This window comes from Osmerus mordax, chromosome 5, assembly GCF_038355195.1.
Source record: "Osmerus mordax isolate fOsmMor3 chromosome 5, fOsmMor3.pri, whole genome shotgun sequence".
Classification (NCBI taxonomy): domain Eukaryota; kingdom Metazoa; phylum Chordata; class Actinopteri; order Osmeriformes; family Osmeridae; genus Osmerus; species Osmerus mordax.
In genome coordinates this window covers 16139595-16159766 of record NC_090054.1, presented here as the reverse complement: position 1 = coordinate 16159766, position 20172 = coordinate 16139595, and the positions used below count along the sequence as shown (strand labels likewise).

The 20172-nt window shown below is 40.4% G+C and overlaps 2 protein-coding genes across 5 annotated transcripts in view; one reads left to right on the top strand and one right to left on the bottom strand.

The window, feature by feature from the left end:
* Positions 1 to 2380: 2380 nt before the first annotated feature.
* On the bottom strand, positions 2381 to 14814 carry blnk (B cell linker). Of its 4 annotated transcripts, XM_067236977.1 has the most exons (24): positions 14719 to 14814; positions 14508 to 14570; positions 9926 to 9972; positions 7654 to 7719; positions 7247 to 7293; positions 6810 to 6844; positions 6600 to 6720; positions 6189 to 6292; positions 6033 to 6093; positions 5727 to 5804; positions 5499 to 5524; positions 5376 to 5398; positions 5199 to 5255; positions 5080 to 5116; positions 4912 to 4960; positions 4604 to 4661; positions 4486 to 4513; positions 4352 to 4382; positions 4187 to 4262; positions 4001 to 4032; positions 3738 to 3817; positions 3216 to 3299; positions 2930 to 3085; positions 2381 to 2812 (listed from the first exon to the last, which is right to left on the bottom strand). In XM_067236977.1, exons 1-24 carry the CDS (start codon positions 14785 to 14787, stop codon positions 2696 to 2698), a joined length of 1545 nt encoding a protein of 514 aa, XP_067093078.1. In that variant the 5' UTR covers positions 14788 to 14814; the 3' UTR covers positions 2381 to 2695. The 4 variants fall into 4 exon arrangements, with proteins under 4 accessions (XP_067093078.1, XP_067093081.1, XP_067093079.1 ...); XM_067236980.1 differs by lacking the exons at positions 9926 to 9972; positions 14508 to 14570; positions 14719 to 14814 and adding an exon at positions 9494 to 9754 and having other exon boundaries at positions 5376 to 5410; XM_067236978.1 differs by lacking the exons at positions 9926 to 9972; positions 14508 to 14570; positions 14719 to 14814 and adding an exon at positions 8315 to 8687 and having other exon boundaries at positions 5376 to 5410.
* A 1692-nt stretch (positions 14815 to 16506) lies between these two features.
* dntt (deoxynucleotidyltransferase, terminal) overlaps positions 16507 to 20172 on the top strand; it is a 35442-nt gene continuing 31776 nt past the window's right edge. Inside the window, exons 1-2 of the mRNA XM_067236756.1 lie at positions 16507 to 16775; positions 18820 to 18994. Coding sequence (XP_067092857.1) covers positions 16507 to 16775; positions 18820 to 18994 — 444 coding nt within the window. The remainder of the gene's footprint in view (positions 16776 to 18819; positions 18995 to 20172) is intronic.

Here is a 20172-nt window from a genome sequence, read left to right as displayed (position 1 = left end):
ACTTCAGTGTTCTTGAGGCCCAACAAATGACTTCAGTTTCTCACAATTGCTCTACAAATGCCATGGGGTTCAAAATGGTGGATGTCGAGAACCATTTTGTTCACAGTGTTATGCCCTCATCAGAGCACAGGGCACATCATGAAATAGTGGTGGGATTGCCTTCCTTTGAGGCAGAAGTTGGCAACGCCACATCTGAAAGATGCACCACTGTGAACCTGAACAGTTTAGTTGTAGTTGAGAACCAGACCAATTCCAGGTTTTCCTCAGACACCTTAAAAAGCAGTGAACTTTATTCTCATGTTGAGAATGCACTGATTCAAAACACTAATTTGAGTCCTAATAACATACGCGGTAACCAGAATGGGAATGATGAAGCTAAATCAAACAAGGAACTAACCACACAACCTGAGGTTGTCATGACCAAGGGTAAGTAAACAGATTTTATGCACATGTATGTCGAATGTGGCCCTTGTTCTTCTAATACTTGAAAATACTTAAAATTAAAATAATAAAATAATAGCATTTTCTGTACTATCACCTTTCCTTTGACAGGTATGACACATTTGATAGACGATCCTTGCCACATCTTGCATGAAACTGTGTCTGTATCCACGCCACAACCAAATGTGCAGAAGGTCACAGCCAAGAAACCAAGTGGGACGTCTACAGATGGTTGTCCCGAACCATTCTCAAAAGCCAACAAAACCTCAAGCCAAAGCCCAGGCCGAGAGGCCCTATTGTCAATGCACCACTGGAAGCCAGCCCCAAAACATGCTGAGAGGACTCTAAAGCTACTGCCGCTATCCCCGACTCAACTTATCAAGCGACCAAATGAAGACCAACCAGTGGTAGTGCTGAATCATCCAGACACAGACATCCCTGAGGTGACCAATATCATGGAAGTAGTCCACAGGTACCAAGGAGAGGTCCAGAAGGTGGTGCTGTCACGATCAACATTAAAGGCTCTATCAGCCCTGGAGTGTGAGATGGCGTGGGGAAGTGACCCGACAAAGTCCTGCAGCCTCTCTCGACGACGTATGTTGCCAGAAAATACAGTTAAAGAGAGGTTCATCCTAAAACTGAAGCTGAAAAAGATGAGCAGGAAAAAATACAAAGTGGTTGATGCAGACTCCCATAACACCAATCCCCCTTTGAAGTTTGACTGCTGGTTTTGTGGCAGGGTCTTCAGTAACCAGGAGATGTGGATCTGTCATGGTCAGAGACATTTGATGGAAAGCAAGAGGCGGAGCTGTGAAACGTAAAATGTCACCAACACTGGACAGAGAGAGATGTAGCGCTCCTGCACTACGATGAATAGTAGTGAACATGATGATGGACCAAAGGAGCCTCTCGAGTGATGATACAGACAATTCCACAAATAAGTTCAGTCTCAACAAGAGGGCTGACAGCATGGAGCCGTACTCAGGATATTTTATAGGCTACATAAAATCTTAGTGACATGTTGTTTACCCCTTGACTAAGTTCCCAGCTATAGTATCAACTTATTATGGGATGGACACCCTTTTTTTTGTATTATGTCTAAAAGCTATGATATGTAGATTTCAGTAAACTAGCATGAGGATTTTCTCCCATACACTGTACTGTATATGGTTCTATCGCAGAGTTCAAGATTGGATTACATATGGGGATTGTATACGGGTAGGCTATACTTTGTCTTTATGTGTATATGTTACAGATGTATTTTGGAAAGTTGTTTGGTTTCCTGCGTTACTAAGCTACACCAAGAAAAAGTATAAATAGGATTCCATAATATTTTTATGTATTATTCAGATGATTGGCCATTGAATAGTTTTTATTTGAATACATACCAAATGCTTTTGTTTTCTAGTATAGTATTACTCATGTGGGGTATATTTTGAGGGGCAGGGGAAGTTATTCTTGCAATAGGAGCAGGAGCAGTCCAAAGAATACTTTTTTATAAAGCTTAACTGTGGTCTGTAATTTCATTGGACGAGTATAGTCATTTGCATTTGTATAAAAGCTGGTTTTAAATGCAGACAGATCCTCTAGAATGTGATTTTTCTCAAGGAAATTACAATTGTGACTTGAAATAATCATATGTTTGATTTGTAATTGCACTATGAAGGGACAGTTAATATTTCCTGTTGCCTCACCTTATTCAGCCTATGACAATCTTCATACAGATGAGTAAATTGTGATTGTAAAGTCCCTTGGGAAGATGCATCCAAAACAATTAATGTAGCACACTTATCTTCTTAAATATCTAGACTATGTATCTGTCTCCCACAGTTTGGAGTAAGGCTTGTTTGTACAGTATTGTCGAGTTAGAGGTACAGTTTTGACCGAGAATATTTGAGTTCACCAAGTGCCTGGCCTTTTCTTTTTACACAATGACTGCTTTAATCTTGTTCAGTCTCGTCTTATAGTATTTTATGTTGTACAGATAAATACATGCAAATGATTTGACAATCAATTAATGTGTGTTGGTGTCCACTTTGAAAAAACACTTAAGACTTTCATTTAACACAAAATACTGCATTTCTACTTGTTGGCTGTTGGTTGAATCCCATAAACTTTGGATCTTGAACCACCTCTCATTACTGTTAATTTAAGATGTTTTGGTATTTCAGTATAATTTTTTGTCCGCATAAATACTCAGTGGATGGGGAGAACATTGAGTCCAGCTTGTTCAGCAATGGCAGTAAACATCTGCCTAGGGCTTCACCGCATAGATCAGTTTGGTGGAGTCCTTGCTGTTACTCTGGCTGTCAATCAGCACCAGGGGATGCCTCTGATGGTTCTCTATCATGTGAGAGACACTGTGGAAACACTGAGGAAGAGATGGAGAGGAAGATCACCGATTATGTCAAAAGATTTCAACATCTTTCAAAGCAGGAATTGTACTCCAATCCAGTACCTATTATGTATTGGTGCAATGATGACATACCTCTTCTCCTTTCTTCTCCCTCCCAAGAGCGTACTGCTGGGACACCTGGATGTAACGGATTGGGATGTTGTAGACCCTGCTATTGTAGAACACCACCAGTGTGTATGGTTGCTGGGTGTCCTGACCAGAGCTCTTCCTCACCAGGAAGGACCCATCCTAACACACAAAATACCCCGTCAGCATAAGCTTTTATAAAGTCCAATTTTTATCCACTGAAATACTGCAGCATTTTTTGTCTACCTTTCAACATTGTCAGATTGAGTATTCACTGGAAAAGAAATCTTGCCTTATCAGAGCGAATCAACGCATCCTCTGCTTTCTTGCGGTCGGATGTACTTGCGTACCAGGGTTTCTTTAGGATGTCAGCCCTCTGGAACAAACATAAACAACAACATGACAGAATGTTCAGACTCTGGTCTACTAATGTTCTCCACTAGTGATACATTCCACTCAAAACCTTAACCCTTGTGTTATCTTCGGGTCATTCTGACCCATCAGTCATTGTGACCCACCGTCGTATTGCGACAAATTTACCTCATACAAAAACAAAGTGAAGCATTTTCTTTTAACTGTCGGGCTTTCTCAGACCCCCCACATTGGAATGGTTTTTATTTGTTTTTGTATTGGGTAAAATTGGGTAAACACAAAAATGGTTCGTTATGAACCTTTGGGTCATGTGACCCTAAGGCAGCACGAGGGTTAAACAACTCAACAGACATTCATCTGCAAGCTTGCACCGACATCACTGAGGACACATTACCTAACACCCCAAATCAATTGTTTCCAAATATAGTCTGTTTCTGATTACCTCATCGTCTTTTGACCCATTTTCAGTGATAGACACATTTCTTCTGGCAACTTTTTCCTCTGGCAAATTTACCCTGTGTTCTGGGAATCAGAAAACATGTACTACAACGAAACACTAAACTTGATTTAAGAATGTGGCATTTACGTTCAAAATGTAGGTCTATATAGTAGCTTTAATGTGTCTCTGAGAAAGGCGTTGGTTATGGCAGTGACTGGGAGGCTGCTGAGTCAGCCTGAGGCCTGTCTCCTCAGGTCTGTACTTACTGTGGGAGTTAAACAGCTGTGGCAGAGGAATCCTGGGGAAGACAAAACATACTCAACATGACATTTACCAAGCCAAAGCATTCTGGAAATAGTGTGTAAATACACAATACAATGTTCAAAGTTAGTAATCTCATTTGTGTGTGGCACAAGCACAGTGGACAGACTGCAGTTTGTAGGATATCTCACTTGGGTCGTTTGAATTCGGATGGCAGTGATGCAGTGGAGGGTGTTTGACTAGTGGTTCTCATGGGAAGTGTTAACCCTGCGCAAAATGGCAGGTAGAATAATCACAGGTCTTACAGTATAATTTCAGAAACTAGCTTCTAGATTTGACATCTCTCAACAAGTTACCTTCATGCTCTCTGGATGGTAAGTATGGCTTCTGCAATTCATAAACATACATAAACATAAACAAACCAAATGCATTCGTTTGATTTAGAACGATATATTCATTTTAATTATCCATGGTCTTAATGGTTACCTACTGATGAGAGAGAGGGTTTTGCAGCATGCCTAGAACAGAAAGGCTTCATTAGAACACATGTCCAGTATTGAACATTCCAAACTGTATAATCTCGTCATTTATCAAGGAAGAATACATACGGCTCTCTGGGCAGTGGTTTTGGAGCAACACGTATAGGTTCCTCATTGGATTTAACGTCTACAGGAAAATATGTTCATGTAATAAGTGTATATCACACCCTGTTGTTGATGTGGTTCAAATGATTCCCTTTCTCAGCCATCCACTAGATGGCATAAATGACCAAGCTTCTGCTTTTGGTTTCTCATCATGGTAAAAAAAAAAGGGATTTACAAAGAACATTGGCTGGAGTTCAAGTGGAAATATTTAGATAGTCATTTAGAACATCTTCCAAGATGTTGGTAATTCAAATGAACACGTTTATACGTACCATTATCTCGGTCACACACTTCATATTCATCACTTTCTGGCTGCTGTACCTGGATAATGACACAGAATGAACATGAATCCTCTGCGGGTTTCAGGTTTGCTGAGTTCATGTTTTTATATATTTTTTACTTATATTCATCTCATTGTAGATCGCAAACAAAACACTTACTTTGGCGGGAAACGGTTGCGGTTTCTTAATATGCAATCTAGGGGGAGACAGTCATGGTATTTATTGTAACACTGTAAAAGCTCTTGGTCTACACATTATTGTTCATTTTTTCTTATTACCTGGGGCTGGCCTTCGGTGGTAGAGTCTGTGAAGGAGCTCTAAGACCTGAGGGTCTACTAAAGCAAACGTCAAAACAACAAACTTAAGGTGTTGGACGGTCAACTTCATGAAGCCATTGTGAAAATAAAGTGATCATGTTCAAATCAACTATGAACATATGTATATCAAAAACTGACCTGCTTACTGTTGGGGTGTCTTCCTTTACAGATGCCTAAAAAAAAGTCAGGAACAATCTGACTTTACTACCAATTCACCCTACGATTAAACAAGCCATTGGTATTGCTGGATTAGAGACTCACCTCATAGCTTGGGACTTCATACACATCTGGAACATAATTAAACGTCACAAGTTAGGGTTGGAGCAAACCAATCTGGGAAAATATGTGACATGAATCCTTGATTCATCTCACACAGTTATTTCTCAGCAGTCAGCCCTTTCTCACCACAGAGACAGTTTTGAGAACTTGTTTGTGACTCAGACTGTATGATGTTTTAGGCAGCTGGTCAGCTTTGTGTTTAAGACCTACCAGAGTCTGGCCTCTCTGGAAGAGGATTGGAAGAGGGACTGTTCCTCACCACTCTGGTCCTTCCATGCATGTGAGGTTCTGAGAAAAGGTTCCACGTCGAATTTAGAAAGTGAAAAGTGAAAACACATGGCTGACACACATGTGTTCCTGGTGTTACATAACAGGGATGAATTGTGTCTGCTAAATGAATACATTACATTAATTGCTTCACTTGCATTTAGAGATCAGTGAGGCACATGCTTCATACTTCATACTGTATAGTTTTGTTTTGTTGTCTATACCAGATCATTTGTCTGTATTGCTTACGAGCTGCAAGTTTCTCTGTGGGTTCTATATAGTTGTCATCATCACTTTCTGGTCTGTCTTCCTGGAGACAGAGGGAACAAATATTTTGTTAGCCTCAAGTCACTGTCTGTATCCTCAATATGCAACATCTCACAGCGCTATAGAAGTGATAATTACATTATCGCAGTCTGCCTGCTGAGGCTTTGGAAGCAGGGGTTTGGAGGTCTTCAGGGGGCGGGTGGGCTTCCGGGGAGAATGACTCGGCCTGTGGTGGCAGCTGTCTGAAAAAGAGAAGCAAAAGTTGAAACAGGATATCAGCATTTGCATAACACAATACTACCCTTTGTCTGTCAGTTTGAGTTACCGGGTTCAGTTCTTCTCGATTTTCTACCTACTATGGTAATTTTTTAAATAATTAAATAGGATTTTCTTCATAACGAGAAGAGGGTACTCTACATGAAAACTCTTGGGATCAATTCATTAAGATCTCAGTTATTTAAAATCTAGGAAATCAGATTGGAGATTATTATCAATAATAAAAAGCTTTCATTTCTGCTGGACGGGTTTTGAGTGTGTCCAGGTACTGACCGAGGTAGGCCCCTTTTGGCAAGGAGGTGACGGAGGGATTGGGGGTGAAGAGCCTGTGACTCGGAGGAGGCTCATAGTTGTCATCTTGGTCTTCCTGTGGGTCCTCGTAACTATCACTATCCTGTGAGGCGATCCCCAAGGTTTAAATTACTAGTCATGTCAATTATGGAGGATGTGATCTAGAGTCTAAAAGCCTGTGTAAATACTCACAAACTCATCATCAGACCAGTGATCATCCTGGTCACCTGTAAACACATGTCAATTAAGTTTGGCTATGTTTAGCCAGTCTTCGTGATTGAGCTAACTCATCACTTGGTAGTTAAAGCAGTTTGAGCCTTTAGACCAGCCAGGTATCGTTTTCGCTCTCCTGGCGGGCTGTATCCATACTTTACATAACATGCTACACCATAATGGACAACAAACTCAATGCCCAACAAGCTGTGATTGAGAGACTGCTTGTGTAGTGAAAGGTGTAATGTGCAACTTCAGAGGGAGGAAAATGACCCTCTGGACCCAAAGTATTGATGATCATGGTCATCAGATCAGCTATCTGAAAAATGTAGATTGTGTGTTTTCTGTGCAGACTGACATTCAAAATCAATGAATTATTGACTGTATGTGCCAAGTGCCAACCAAAATCTTCTTACCAGGATAGTCTCTTGCAGGTACTTTTGGAGCAGGTTTACTTTTTAATCTGTAACAGTGTCAAATTGCATGCAGGAAGTCAACTACTTGTTATGTCAGAATACTATCCACTGTAATGCAATAACTTAGGTGTATTTCTCTTTAAGGGAAGTTAAGTGAGAACCTATGGTTAAAGTACTTTCATTTAGTCTATTTTCAGACAGTGTCCTTATTCAAGGTTTCTTCGTGAAACATTTAAAGAAAGAGGAAACAAAACATTTGCGGAAAGTGTTCGAAGTACTGCAAAGACACTAAATACCCCGAAGTAGAGATGATGTGTCATGTGATCTGCCACGATGAGCATTGAAGAAAGGATGTTAAGCAATGTGTTCACAAGAAATGTGTCAAAGTTCTATATATACAGACTGACCTTCTAAATGTGTCCAGAATACTGCCATCGTTCTTCTTGATATCCTGCACCATCTTCTGAAGCTGTCTAGAAAACAAAAGAGACATGATAAACCTTCTAAGGTATCCACAGACATGAGCCATTCAAGTAATAATAGCTAATTTCTTGAGAAACCTTGCTTGTCAAATATTTAATAAAATGTTGTGCAGATCTGGGAATTTAGGTGCTGCAATATCAGTTAACCGATAAAAAGATAACTGGTGTCTACATTACATTAAGTAAAACACAATTCTTTACTTTGTCATATTATTCATAATTGTACAGTTGGGTTACAGTGAACATACGTGCGCAGAGACAAATACAGACAGGCAGACACACATGATTACAAATGTTTGATGAAGCCAAGTGGACAGGTTTAAGACATGTAATCTGTACTGTCATCTCCCTATAGACAGTCTCTGTCACCCTCCTATTACTTGACCTTTTTGTGTAAATAATAATTTCATCTGTGTTGAAACAAACAGGTAATCTAAGTACAATGTACTACTGCATGTTTTGACTAGAAACATATTTTATAATGTACAAATGAGTACTCAAACAGTATTTTTTTAAATCCCATAAGCACAGAAGTAGTTTTATTAAAATAACTTGTCTGGCATAAGTATCAGTTAATAGATCTTACCGATATTTTTTACCTGCAGGAACAGTTAGTTTACTTAACATCTCCATACTGTACGTCAAAAAGGCTGATGCCCATGCAATCTCCTCGGGTAAACTCTACTCCACAGATTCTGTAACATCTAATTGAACTCAGCAGGCAGTTTGCTGTGACTTACCACCCGGACACACCCAATTCTGTCATCCCTGACTAACAATGGAGGGGAAAACAAACACGAACAATTTCCCCTCTGTCCTTCTCAGTCTGCCATGATCCAATGATCAGAAAAACTGTACTGTATGACACAGAGCACACCGAAATATGTATGTTTTTCCATCAAGTGTTGCTCACTTGCGGCTCTTAAAAGCTGCTGACCTTGCACCTACGCTCATGTGTGGGACGAACAGTCTGTCTTCTGGCTACTTATACAGCACTATAGATACTAGAGATTCGTTTGAATGGCAGTCCAACAAGATTATTTACAGAACGTAGCTCATATACTCAAATAGTAGAACATCTGCAAGAGGCAAAGTAGTCCTGTGTCATGCTTGCTTTTGCTTTATAGATATAGCAGAATGTCTTGCAGTGTAAAGTAGGACAGGTTTTTGTAAAAAAACATTATTTTGCTGATGCAGTGGGAGATCTCCATGTCAAATGCTTCTTGAGAAAACAAGGTGAGCGAGTGAGAATAATGAACATCTGAACGGGGGAGTGATGACCACTCGTATGTGTTCACAGTGCAGATTTAGAAATGACAAACTTCCAACTCAACCCTCAAAGGTCCTCAAAGGGTAAAAAAGACAAACCACCTGGCATTAGTACATATAGTATGTATACCAAAATATAGGATACATAATAAAGCAAAAACTCTATAGGTAGAAGTGAGGTATACAACAAGCAAAAAACATGATGCTTAAAGTGTACTTACAAAGTATAAATACAAACATTCTATACTATACATAGAAGCAGTCAAGAATGTGAGTGTACAAAATCAGTACATTTGAAGTAGATATATATATATAGTAGATATATGTTTTATATATCTTAAAGGGCCAGCATAACATTGTATCACTACATGAGCAGGACACCTGTGCACACCGTATGGACAATGTACTTCATTAAGGATTATAAGAACCAGTTTCACAATTGAAATGCTGTCTTATTTTTCATCTGTTCACATATGTGTGTGTGTGTTTCACCTACCGTTGGAGATGACTCATGCTACTATGTTTATCAGACTAAAACATTCTCTGTAGGTCTATGGTTGTTGCAGGAAGAATGTACAATGAGTCACAGATAAATACAAGAAAGTTCCTGATGAAGGTTATGATCCCCGGTCAATCAGACTAGACATAAAAAGCTAATAACCAAGAGCGTCTGCTAAATGACTAAATGTAATGTAAATGTAATAACACAACAACACAACCACTAATCCATCTGCGATGCAAAACTGTCACCTTCTGTGAAGCTTTCATTTGAAATTGTTATGCAACTTCCTTATTGCACAGGTTTATTATTAACCATGCAAAGGGGGAACCAGAACAAGGATTGGAAGAACGCACAGTAAGGGTTGAGTGAATTGAATGGAAAAAAGATAGAATAGAGAAAAAAGAGATGGAAGAAATTGTTACTCACGGTTGGTGGATAAGACAGAAACTGCTCAAGTCATGGTTGGAAAGATTCTGTCCAAATATTAACAGATGAAATAAACTGTTAACTAAAACAATGTTTTTGAAAGATTCCCCCAAAATGACTTGTGCCACTGATTGTGGCATTTGATACACACAATTGTAAACCAGTACACATTTTGTTGTTGATAAAAATAGTTGAAATATATGACTGTATCACCTCAAACATAACACTAGATGGCATCATGTCTCCAATGGAAACATTATTGTTTTGAACAGCCCACAGTAAAAAATCACAAAACATTCAGTTTTAATTTGTTTTGATGTGATGCATTTTACAGTGAAATTGAATGACCTTCATTGCTTTGTTTCATATTCCTTCAACAGTCCCCCACCTCAAGGTCATTATTGTCATTGTTAACTAGTACTTTTTAGTATCTCATCCCTCTGTATTTTTTTCTCTACAGTACATTGTCACAACTCACTTTGAAAGGAGGCAGTTGCCATGACTTCCATGGTGAAATCAAACTAAAATGATTATCATAAAATATGCTTTGAATCCTGTTAAATAATGTATTCTTCCTGAAAATTCATAATTCATTGCCCCCGGTTCTCATTTGCTCACTCTCATTTATTTTCTCCGTCCCTCTCTCTCTCTCTCTCTCTCTCTCTCTCTCTCTCTCTCTCTCTCTCTCTCTCTCTCTCTCTCTCTGACTGTGTTTTAAACAAGTTGTAAAGATTCAAAGAAAGGTTCCTAATGGTCTTCCTGTGTTCTTGCTCTGAGTCTGTGTGAAATGTTACCTGTCCTGACCCTCAGATGGTTAACCTTAATTTGAATAATGCAAAGATATATGGATGTAGGTTACTGTTTAAGATCACTCATTTGTGTCTATTTAATGTGTTAACAGACAATATGGTTCAGTAAGTACAGTAGAAGATTAATTCCTTGTCTCAACAATTGAACCATACACTGCTGTGCACTGTTACAAAGATGGAGTTGGCTTCTGGCAAAGTGAACTTTGGTAACTGACAGTTTTTGATTGAAACATCTGTTAATCAGTCAGACTCTTAGGTATTAAAGCCATCACCTGCTTCACAACGCAGGGTACACGCTTGATCAACTCAACCTCTTACAGGAAGGAAAAAAGCATGGGCCTAAAATCTGATTTAGCCTTTTGACACTGAATTAAATATCAAGTATTTCGCCCGAGTGCCTCCTCATAGACTCTCTCCCTCTATGAATTATTTATGGCCAGTTTCTTCGGCTCTTTGAATGAGACACAAGAGCCCCAAGCCCCACAACCAGTCCTGCATATTGAAAACCACCCTTCTGAACACCTCGAAGCTTCACTCTGTATGGCCTTGGCGCTTGGCTCTCACATGGCTTTGAAGAGAGTCTGTCCAAGTCCCAATCACATCTAGAAAGGGCTGCTGAGTCCACACTTTGACCCTGTGGTAGGACCTGGAACGCTACTGTCTAAAATCAACATCCATACGACGTGGACTCTGCGTCTACTCTACGCCTACATCCTGAGGGTTTGGGCAGGACCTCAGCACCACAGTCACTGGTCTCTCCACTCCTCTCAACACTCTGGAAGAAAACTACATGGAGATACCATTTTTTTTGCTTCATATAGCCATGCTTTCATCAAGCCATGGCTATGTGAGCTTACAGTGAGTAGGCTTGCATACAATGCCATGGGGTACTTTCTTTGTAACACAAATAATCCTTTATATTTCCAGACATGGTGTTTCAGAGATTGCCTCTTTAATGAACTTCCCTGCGTTGTGCTGGTCTACTGTAGTATGATAATGTGTCATGGTAAAGGAGACAAGAGGGGAAATGACCTTACATGTGAGCCACACAAACAACTAGCCATATGCTTTCGTCTAGAAATACCATGCAAATTCCAGACGACCCCGACACAGCCTTACACAAAGCCCTGCAAGCTGGTTAGCCCTGCTCTCACCTTCGGAGGCCTTCATGTCAGTATGTGCATGTGTGTGTAACGAGAGGGTTATAAAATGAACAGAACACAATAAATAATTTTGGTCAATACGAGATGATCATACCAGTGTTTCATGCAACCCTGGTGGGCTGACTGGCTAGATCAATAAGTATGAGACTTATTGATGCACGAGTGGATGCAGGCTGGTGTAGACATCGATGACTCCAACATCAAAGCTGGATCTTTGTGAAACATCAATCACTGTGATTGATTTGGCTTGCTTTGCCCATTGACCTTATTTTGGGGAGTTAGAATTTAGAGTTGGTACTGAACCTTCTATTTAATCCGGAATAATACAGAGAGAAAAGAGATGTGTAGTATGACCAAGTACCATGCCAATATTGTGTATTAACGTTCCTTAAAAAAATCTAATGAATCTAATCAGATGTAATAACATGTTTAAACTGGAATGGAATACCAACAATTGCATCATACTGTATATGTTGACTATTTCAATCATTATTAACTAACTATAAGAATGTATTTATCAGAAAAGTCAAAGTCACTTTCACTATTGTGTAACTCCGTCAACTGCATTGCAAATCTGGGAAGTACAACTAATGGTGAGATACTTCACTTCCTCTAAACTCGCTGTAGACTTAGTCAATTAAGGATCTTTTTCTTACTGTAATACAGCATGCATTTCCATTCAGTGATATCTGTGTTGCACATTTTACGAACATTGTATTTCCCAGCCTTGTTAAATCTAATCGTGCATCAAAATGCCCAACCTCCAAATGAACAATACAAGTTAATTGACAGTAGAAAAAGAATAAGTGGTAACACTTTATAATAAGTCAACGCTTTTTGGCATTTACAAAGTGTTAACTAATAGTTAGTTAATCCTTTATAAAACATTTTGAAACATTAATGATACATTATTAAATAGTTAATAAGCTTATTATTAAATGCTATTTTAATCATTAATAAACACTGTTAAACATTATGGATTTGATTCATAATACAATTCATAAGGTGTTTGATAACTGCATTACCATACTTTATAGACAGCTTGTTAATATAGTTGCAAACCAGTAGTTTATAATCTGTTAATGGTACATGAGCTGGTATAGAAAGCATTAGCAAATGGTGAACAAACCATTTACATTACCTTTACAAAGCATGAGTAAATAACTAACAACATATTTACTTATGTCTTTAATTAATGTACGCCAAGTCGAATACATGATGTACACTAATACTTAGCAGATTTTTTTTTAACAACTATTTTATAAACACTTACTAATGATGCAACTTGTGATTAGTAATGCAAGTTATAAAGCATTTACTAACTGTTAGTTAAGGCTTTTGTGTTATTTATTAAGGTGTTCTTGTCCATTCTCAAACCTCACATTCACAAAGGTATCATAACAACTATTTTATAAACACTTACTAATGATGCAACTTGTGATTAGTAATGCAAGTTATAAAGCATTTACTAACTGTTAATTAAGGCTTTTGGGTGACCTAATCTAAAGTGTGTTATTTATTAAGGTATTCTTGTCCATTCTCGAACCTCACATTCACAAAGGTTATTACAGCCATTTTTTTTAAATAAAATACAGCTTTGGGTAACCAACTTTTTTACCAATTCTACTGTATTGCTTCTTAATGGAAATAAAATACTATTTTATTACCCAGGTAAATAAATTAACAGCTTTCTTCTAAAAAACAAAAACAACATCTATAGGCCTATAGTCTTTCTATAAATGATTAATAAGGCATAAATAGTTCACACTTTAGATTAGGTCACGCAAGAGCCTTAACTAACAGTTAGTAAATGCATTATAACTTGCATTACTAATCAGAAGTTGCATCATTAGTAAGTCTTTATAAAATAGTTGTTAAGATATCTGCAAAGCATGGTGTACATCCTGTATTCGACTTGGCATACATTAATTAAAGACATAAGTAAATATGTTGTTAGTTATTTACTCATACTTTATAAAGGTAATGTAAATGGTTTGTTCACCATTTGCTAATGCTTTCTATACCAGCTCATGTACCATTAACACCTTTTAAACTACTGGTTTGCAACTATATTAACAAGCTGTCTATAAAGTATGATAATGCAGTTATCAAACACATTATGAATTGTATTATGAACAAAATACACAATTTTTAACAGTGTTTATTAATGATCAACATAGTGTTTAATAATAAGCTTATGAACTATTTAATAATGTATTGTTAATGTTTCAAAATGTTTTATAAAGGATTAACTAACTATTAGTTAACACTTTGTAAATGCCAAAAAGCGTTGACTTATTATAAAGTGTTACCGAATAAGTATTTGTGTTTTGGTCTTAGTGTATTTTCTGCAGCACTGGCCAAAACCAGCATTAGGAGCTTGCAATTATTTTGTTCCTTCCGAGGCCATGCTGTGCTAAAAAGTGCAAGGGAATTATCTCTGGTCTTTTTTTGATAGCATTAGAATAACAAAACCATAAGAATAACAAGGCCAAAAGCCAACCGTTATTATGTGCCCTGTGCTATCGAATTATGTTTGCAGTTTAACAATTATGTTGAGGACATTTTCTCAAAATGCTTTCCTGAAAAACTATGTACAAAACAACTTACCAATAGTTTGCGTCCATCAATTTTCAGTCTTTTAATTGTATCGGCACAGTCTTCCATTTGATTCTAAAAACAACATGTTTTCATGCAATCATACTCTTTATGTGATACAGGAGAAGTCTGTCTATGTAGCACATACCAGAATAAAATATGAATTAAAAATATTTTGATCTCCAAAGGAACTACCACACAGCTGAACCCTGTGCCCGCTCACCTGGCACAGCAACAATGACACCTGAGCTGGACTCAAGCCCTCACATTCCTCCCTGGTTGGCACGTTCATTCTTGTTTATGAAGAGGCGGCTGTACAGTAACTGATGAGCTGTCTACAACAGGAAGAGTGAGTCTGACCCTCTTACTTCATTTAGCTATGTAAGCTAACCACAATGGGAGGTGGGCTGTCTTTCTCATCCACCTCTATACTCACTGTGTGTGTCTCTTTCTTAATGCTTCTTCTTTTACTTGGTAGGAAAATGTCAATACAAAATACGAAGCAAGAACTTCCCTAAATTAACATTTAAATACCATTTATAAGTATGAATTAAATACCAATTCTGTGTGCGCACTTGTATTTTAGAAGGGTCTAAACTTATTTAAATGTAGTTGGCAAACATGGCTCTAAAACAATCCTAATGCATATGAACAGGAAACAGAAGATAACCCACAGAAACTGTTCACACAGATCAGTGCAGTGTTACAATCCCATATCATGACAAACCGTATCAATGTGGATGTTTCTAATGACTCCTGTTTAGTGATCAAGTTGCATTTGTGTCAGCTGATTGCAAAGACAGCATGCTAGATGGCAACACAGTTCAGATAAGGTTAATGAGGATTCTGGTGCCATAGTTGACACCTGAGTCAAAGCTGGGGTGAACGTAGTAGACTGTGCCTTCTTTGTGTCGGTACACTATTTCATCCGACCACCATTTGGACTGAGGCCAGCATGGCACACAGCTGAGCGATTGGGTGGAAGTGGCCAAGCAATTAGACTGAGTTTGGCCTGTGACATCAGTTAACCGCCTAGCGTCATCCTTTTGAGAGTGGCACAGTGGCTGAATGATGTTCTGTCACACAATCAGGTAGTCACCCAAACTCTTAGACAAATAGATTCTCTTTTTACAAGGGTTCGGTAGCAGTTCCTGTGGGAGAACCCACTGCTCTTTAGTTTGCACATGAAAGTTGTAAGGCCTGTCTAATTAACTGTGTAGAAGAGGAAGCAATCTTGAAGGTGGTTTCTTTCAGTTCTCATTTGTGTTATCAGTTAGGTCATGGGAACAGCTCACAGGTTCTCCATGGGGCTCTGGACCATTTTTGAAGCTTCAGAACTGAACAGAACAGACAGTACATACTGTATGCTGACCATCAATCTGTCCAATGGGTTTTATTAATTGGCAATGGATCTAAAGCTTCTATATAGGTCCATCAGATCTCTAGGGATGGCTGAGGACGATTTCCATCAGAAGCTGAAAGCTAATTAAAGGGGTGGAACAGATGGTCAAAGCTCAGGCTGGACATTATCCAGGCAGAGGGTTGGTGGGGGGTGGACTGGACGTGCTCACACAGCTGTGAGGGTCTTTTGAGGTGACCAGCACCCCAGACACTCCCTGATATCTGGTTCCGCTCCAAGTCCAGGATTGGGATTCCTTGGAGCTACAATAAGAGGTCAAGTTTTCTTTCGCTCAGTTTTCTCTCATTTCGATTTTGCTCAAAGGGGAACCATGGACTTCCAAGAACCGAGGCTGTATCCACAGTAGGCTGTCACTATTGAACTACCACTAAGTTGTCCTCAGATCATCCCACATTTAATCGTTAGTATTTTATTCTGGCAGTTGAAATGTGATGAACACCAAATCATTAACACCTGTTGCCAGTGGTTTTTCCTGTCTGCCTGCACCAGGCAGACCTCATTCCAACTGTCATTCTGTCCTAGACTGGAGAAAACCAACAACTGTGGTTTTACCACAGAGGGTGTTTTCCTGGATATAAAAACACGTAGAGCATGACAGCAGACACAATTAGACGAAGGAAAAACCTACAGGTCTACAGTGCTCCTGTTTCACCTTCATCTGGAGACATGCTCCAAGCTTCATCATTGCAACTTGTAAGGAAGAGGCAGAGGCCAGCAGAGCTTGGCGCCCAGGGTCAGGGTCAAGTCAAGTTTAAAGATGTAGTGCTGTACCTAGTGGAGAAGAAGATGGGAAGCAGCAGGAAGACATTCCTGTCCAGTCTGGCCAGGTCAAAGGGATTTCGAGTGGAAGATGTTCTCAGGTAGGACCAGCAATTTAAGCGATTAAGCGTCAGTTTCAATTCCAAGTCATGTTTAACCATGCTTGTTGGTCCTGGAATTATGGTCTTGTGTTCTACCCGTTCATCTTGGGACTTTTTCAAGTGATCGTTGACATATCCAGGGAAAATGAATCTAATTGGATGCCTGATTTCGGTATCTTAAAGATATCTTCACATGCTGTAACAACATCTCTGCAGGCAGAGTTGTTGTTACAGAGATGTTGTTATGTCTTGGGGGTGTGTGGGGGGGTTTCCTTCCCTGTAACCCTGCATCTTCAGGGTCATCCGAGGCAGCTGATTATGCTCCTGTTCAACAGGGTCTCGCAGGAATCCACTGTGTATTTCTGGACCGAAGCGATAAGGGGCCAATCTTGCCCAGCTCTCTGAGTTCTGCTGGGCAGACCCAGCTGTAGCGACCCACCGGTGGGACTAGCCGGGAGGGGGGGGGGGCAGGGTTGGGTTGGGGAGGCTGTGGGGCTGCTGCCGGCGGCACGCCAGCCTGGGGATGGCAGCTTTCCCAGAAACACAGCTTGAGCGCTCCTACGGTTACACTCGGCCTGATACAATTGTTTGAAACCAACCACAGGAAGTGGAGCGTGGCCGCCTCAAACTGACATCCTGCAAGCAGACAATTTGATATCAGCTGCAACTTGATGACACCTCCGGATAAACACATTCTTCCACACAAACAAGAGAGGCTCTCTCCTGAACATATGGTCGAGTGTGCGCATGCAGGCACGAAAACACACGCGCGCACACACACAGACACACACACACACTCACATACATCCCCACTCGAGCAAGCACTCAAATGCACTTTAGCTGTTGTTACTGACACACTCACTCTGATTTGTAGCTTGCTTTACTCAGTGGGGTGGGAACAGTGGACACAGACTGGAACAGCTCTTTGTTAGTTCTCCACAGCTCTCCCTTTCTAAAGCCCGTTGACTTTAGCTTGTCCTTGCTCCCTGTGTTGGACTCAGGGTCCCACTGTTTCCGGAACCTTCAGTCTGGAGCAGCTTTGCATGCTCGCTCATTTACATGTCCAGACCATTTTTTACTTTCACTGTTGGTTGCTATTCAGAGAAAAGATTCAATTTTAGGCTTACTATTTGAGAAGCATGGTGTGTGTATTCTAGTTCCGTGTGTAAAATGTGTTCAGAGGTGACAGTTTTTGAAGGTTCAGAAAATCAGGCAGCATGGTGTCGTTACTGAATAATGTCTGTCCCAAATTGTTATAGTCAACAATGTAACAACAACCAATGAATAATAGTTACGTGTGTAAGTTCTTTGTGATGAATCTTGTGGCGAGGATGTTTGTCTACATGCGGTTGGTGAGATGCTTGTCTCAGGCTTGAACACAAAGCAGACAGAAGATTAGTCTCGCCAGGGATTCGGACAATTAGACAACACTGTTCTCTGAGAGGTCTGCCCTATTGGGATGTCCTGAGAGTTGTTCCGCTGTTCTACCCTCACCAGGAGAAAGGAAGTGGAGGACCATGGAGTGGGTAATTATTCATGGGCGGGTGCTCTGATTGGTACAGTGCTTCCACAGTGAGGTAGACCAGAGGGTCTTCTGTGTGTGAGGAAGAAGAGGCTTCGGTTGAGTCTCTGTAGATATGAGTGAGATAGGCTGGTTGGATCTCTACGTTTGGCTGTGCCTCGACTCACACACTGCTGGGGGAGGCTCTGAGCGCTGCTGGGGGACTGTTGTGTGTGCTACCCAGCCGTGCTGCACCCTCAGAGGCATTAACTAGACCCTGTGAGGGCCTACTCTGGAGTTCTGATATCTTTTGAGAACACTACTGAACTATGGAGACACACAGGCATGAAAGGTCTTTTCTCTTTGCACACACAGATGCAGTAAAAAGGGTGAAAGTGCTGTGTTGTGAAACTGTGAAAATGAATCGCTGATCTCACTGCATCTTTTTCATCCAAATCCAGACAAAACTTGGAGAAATCTTGAATTTTGTCGGTAATCCATTTGATATTGACCTTTAACCTTTTCTTTCTGCTTCCTGTGCAGTGATGAGGTCACCCATGTGGTGGCAGAGAACAACCAGGCCAGGGGTCTGTGGGCGTGGCTTAAAGGTCACGGCCTGAGGGATGTCTCCAGGATGCAGGTACTAGACATCGCCTGGTTCACGGACAGCATGAAGGCAGGCAGACCTGTCACCATGGAGACCCGACACCACATTCAGGTGAGTGGACTTGAGTGTGTGTGTTCAGCATGTGTTTGTTCATGTGTGTGGGAGACAGGCAAGTCCTGTAAAAAGAACTGTACATAAAACTGGCTGTATAATGATCAGTAGATGGTGCTATAAACCCAGCAGGATCTTTCTTTTTGTGAGACTTGCTGTATAGGAAGGAATGACCACTTATGCTGGATTTAAATATGCAGAAGAACAATAATATCCACTTATGTGGATATTATTGCGCTGAAAGCACTGAAGTGAGTGTTGATTGGGTAGATAGTTTAGGCTCACAAGACCCATAACAAAGACTTTGGATATGAGAAGGAGGAACTGTGAAATAATTGAAGAAGTTGGCAAAGAAAATGTTTGATATATATGTTTCGGTGCATTCATTAGATGAATGTGTGTATGGTTTCCTACATCTGTGGGAGGGCTTTAACAAGAAGTGTTTGGTGTAATGGTGAGAGAAGGTATCTGAGATCCTCTGGCTTCCACTCACATTGCCACGATACAGGAGCCAGTCAGAGGCATCAGGACGCCCCGTTTGGCTGTGATGTGCCAAATAAAGCTGTCAGCACAATGTCAGAGCTTAGAGAGGGTAGCTAACTGACACTCGGGGCAGATTTGCTTCCCTTGGATGGCACTAGGGGGACCTCTTCAACATATGGGTCAAGAGGAGAGAAATATGCTGCTTAGTGGAGATGGACAGTCAATATCCACTCTCTGCGGGGTGAAATAGAGACGCAAGAGTCTCGTCTTTCATAGTTTCCAGTGGTGCTTGTTGAAAGTCCGTCAACAGAGACGTGGCATCCTGTGTCTTTACCAAAATTACTTGGCAGACCTCAACCCCCCCCCCCCCCCCCAACCCGATCCCATGCCCCCCTGTTCCTTCTGTGGGCAGCCAAGGGTGCTTCCCTAAATGGCATGCAAAACACAGCAATGGGGTTTCTGGTAGCTGTGTCGTAAAGCCTCGGAGCTAATGATGCAATGTTGACGTTTATCGACCCATCGCCCAAGGTAACCGGAAGACTGTCTCACTGCTTATACAGTGATGTATTCTCTCTCCGGAGTGAACAAGGCAATACACCGTGGCATTTACGTCGGCCGCGCTTCCAATAGATAGTTTTTATGAGTTATAAATCTATTTAAGAGGCTTGTGTAGAGATACAATAATACCCACGCAG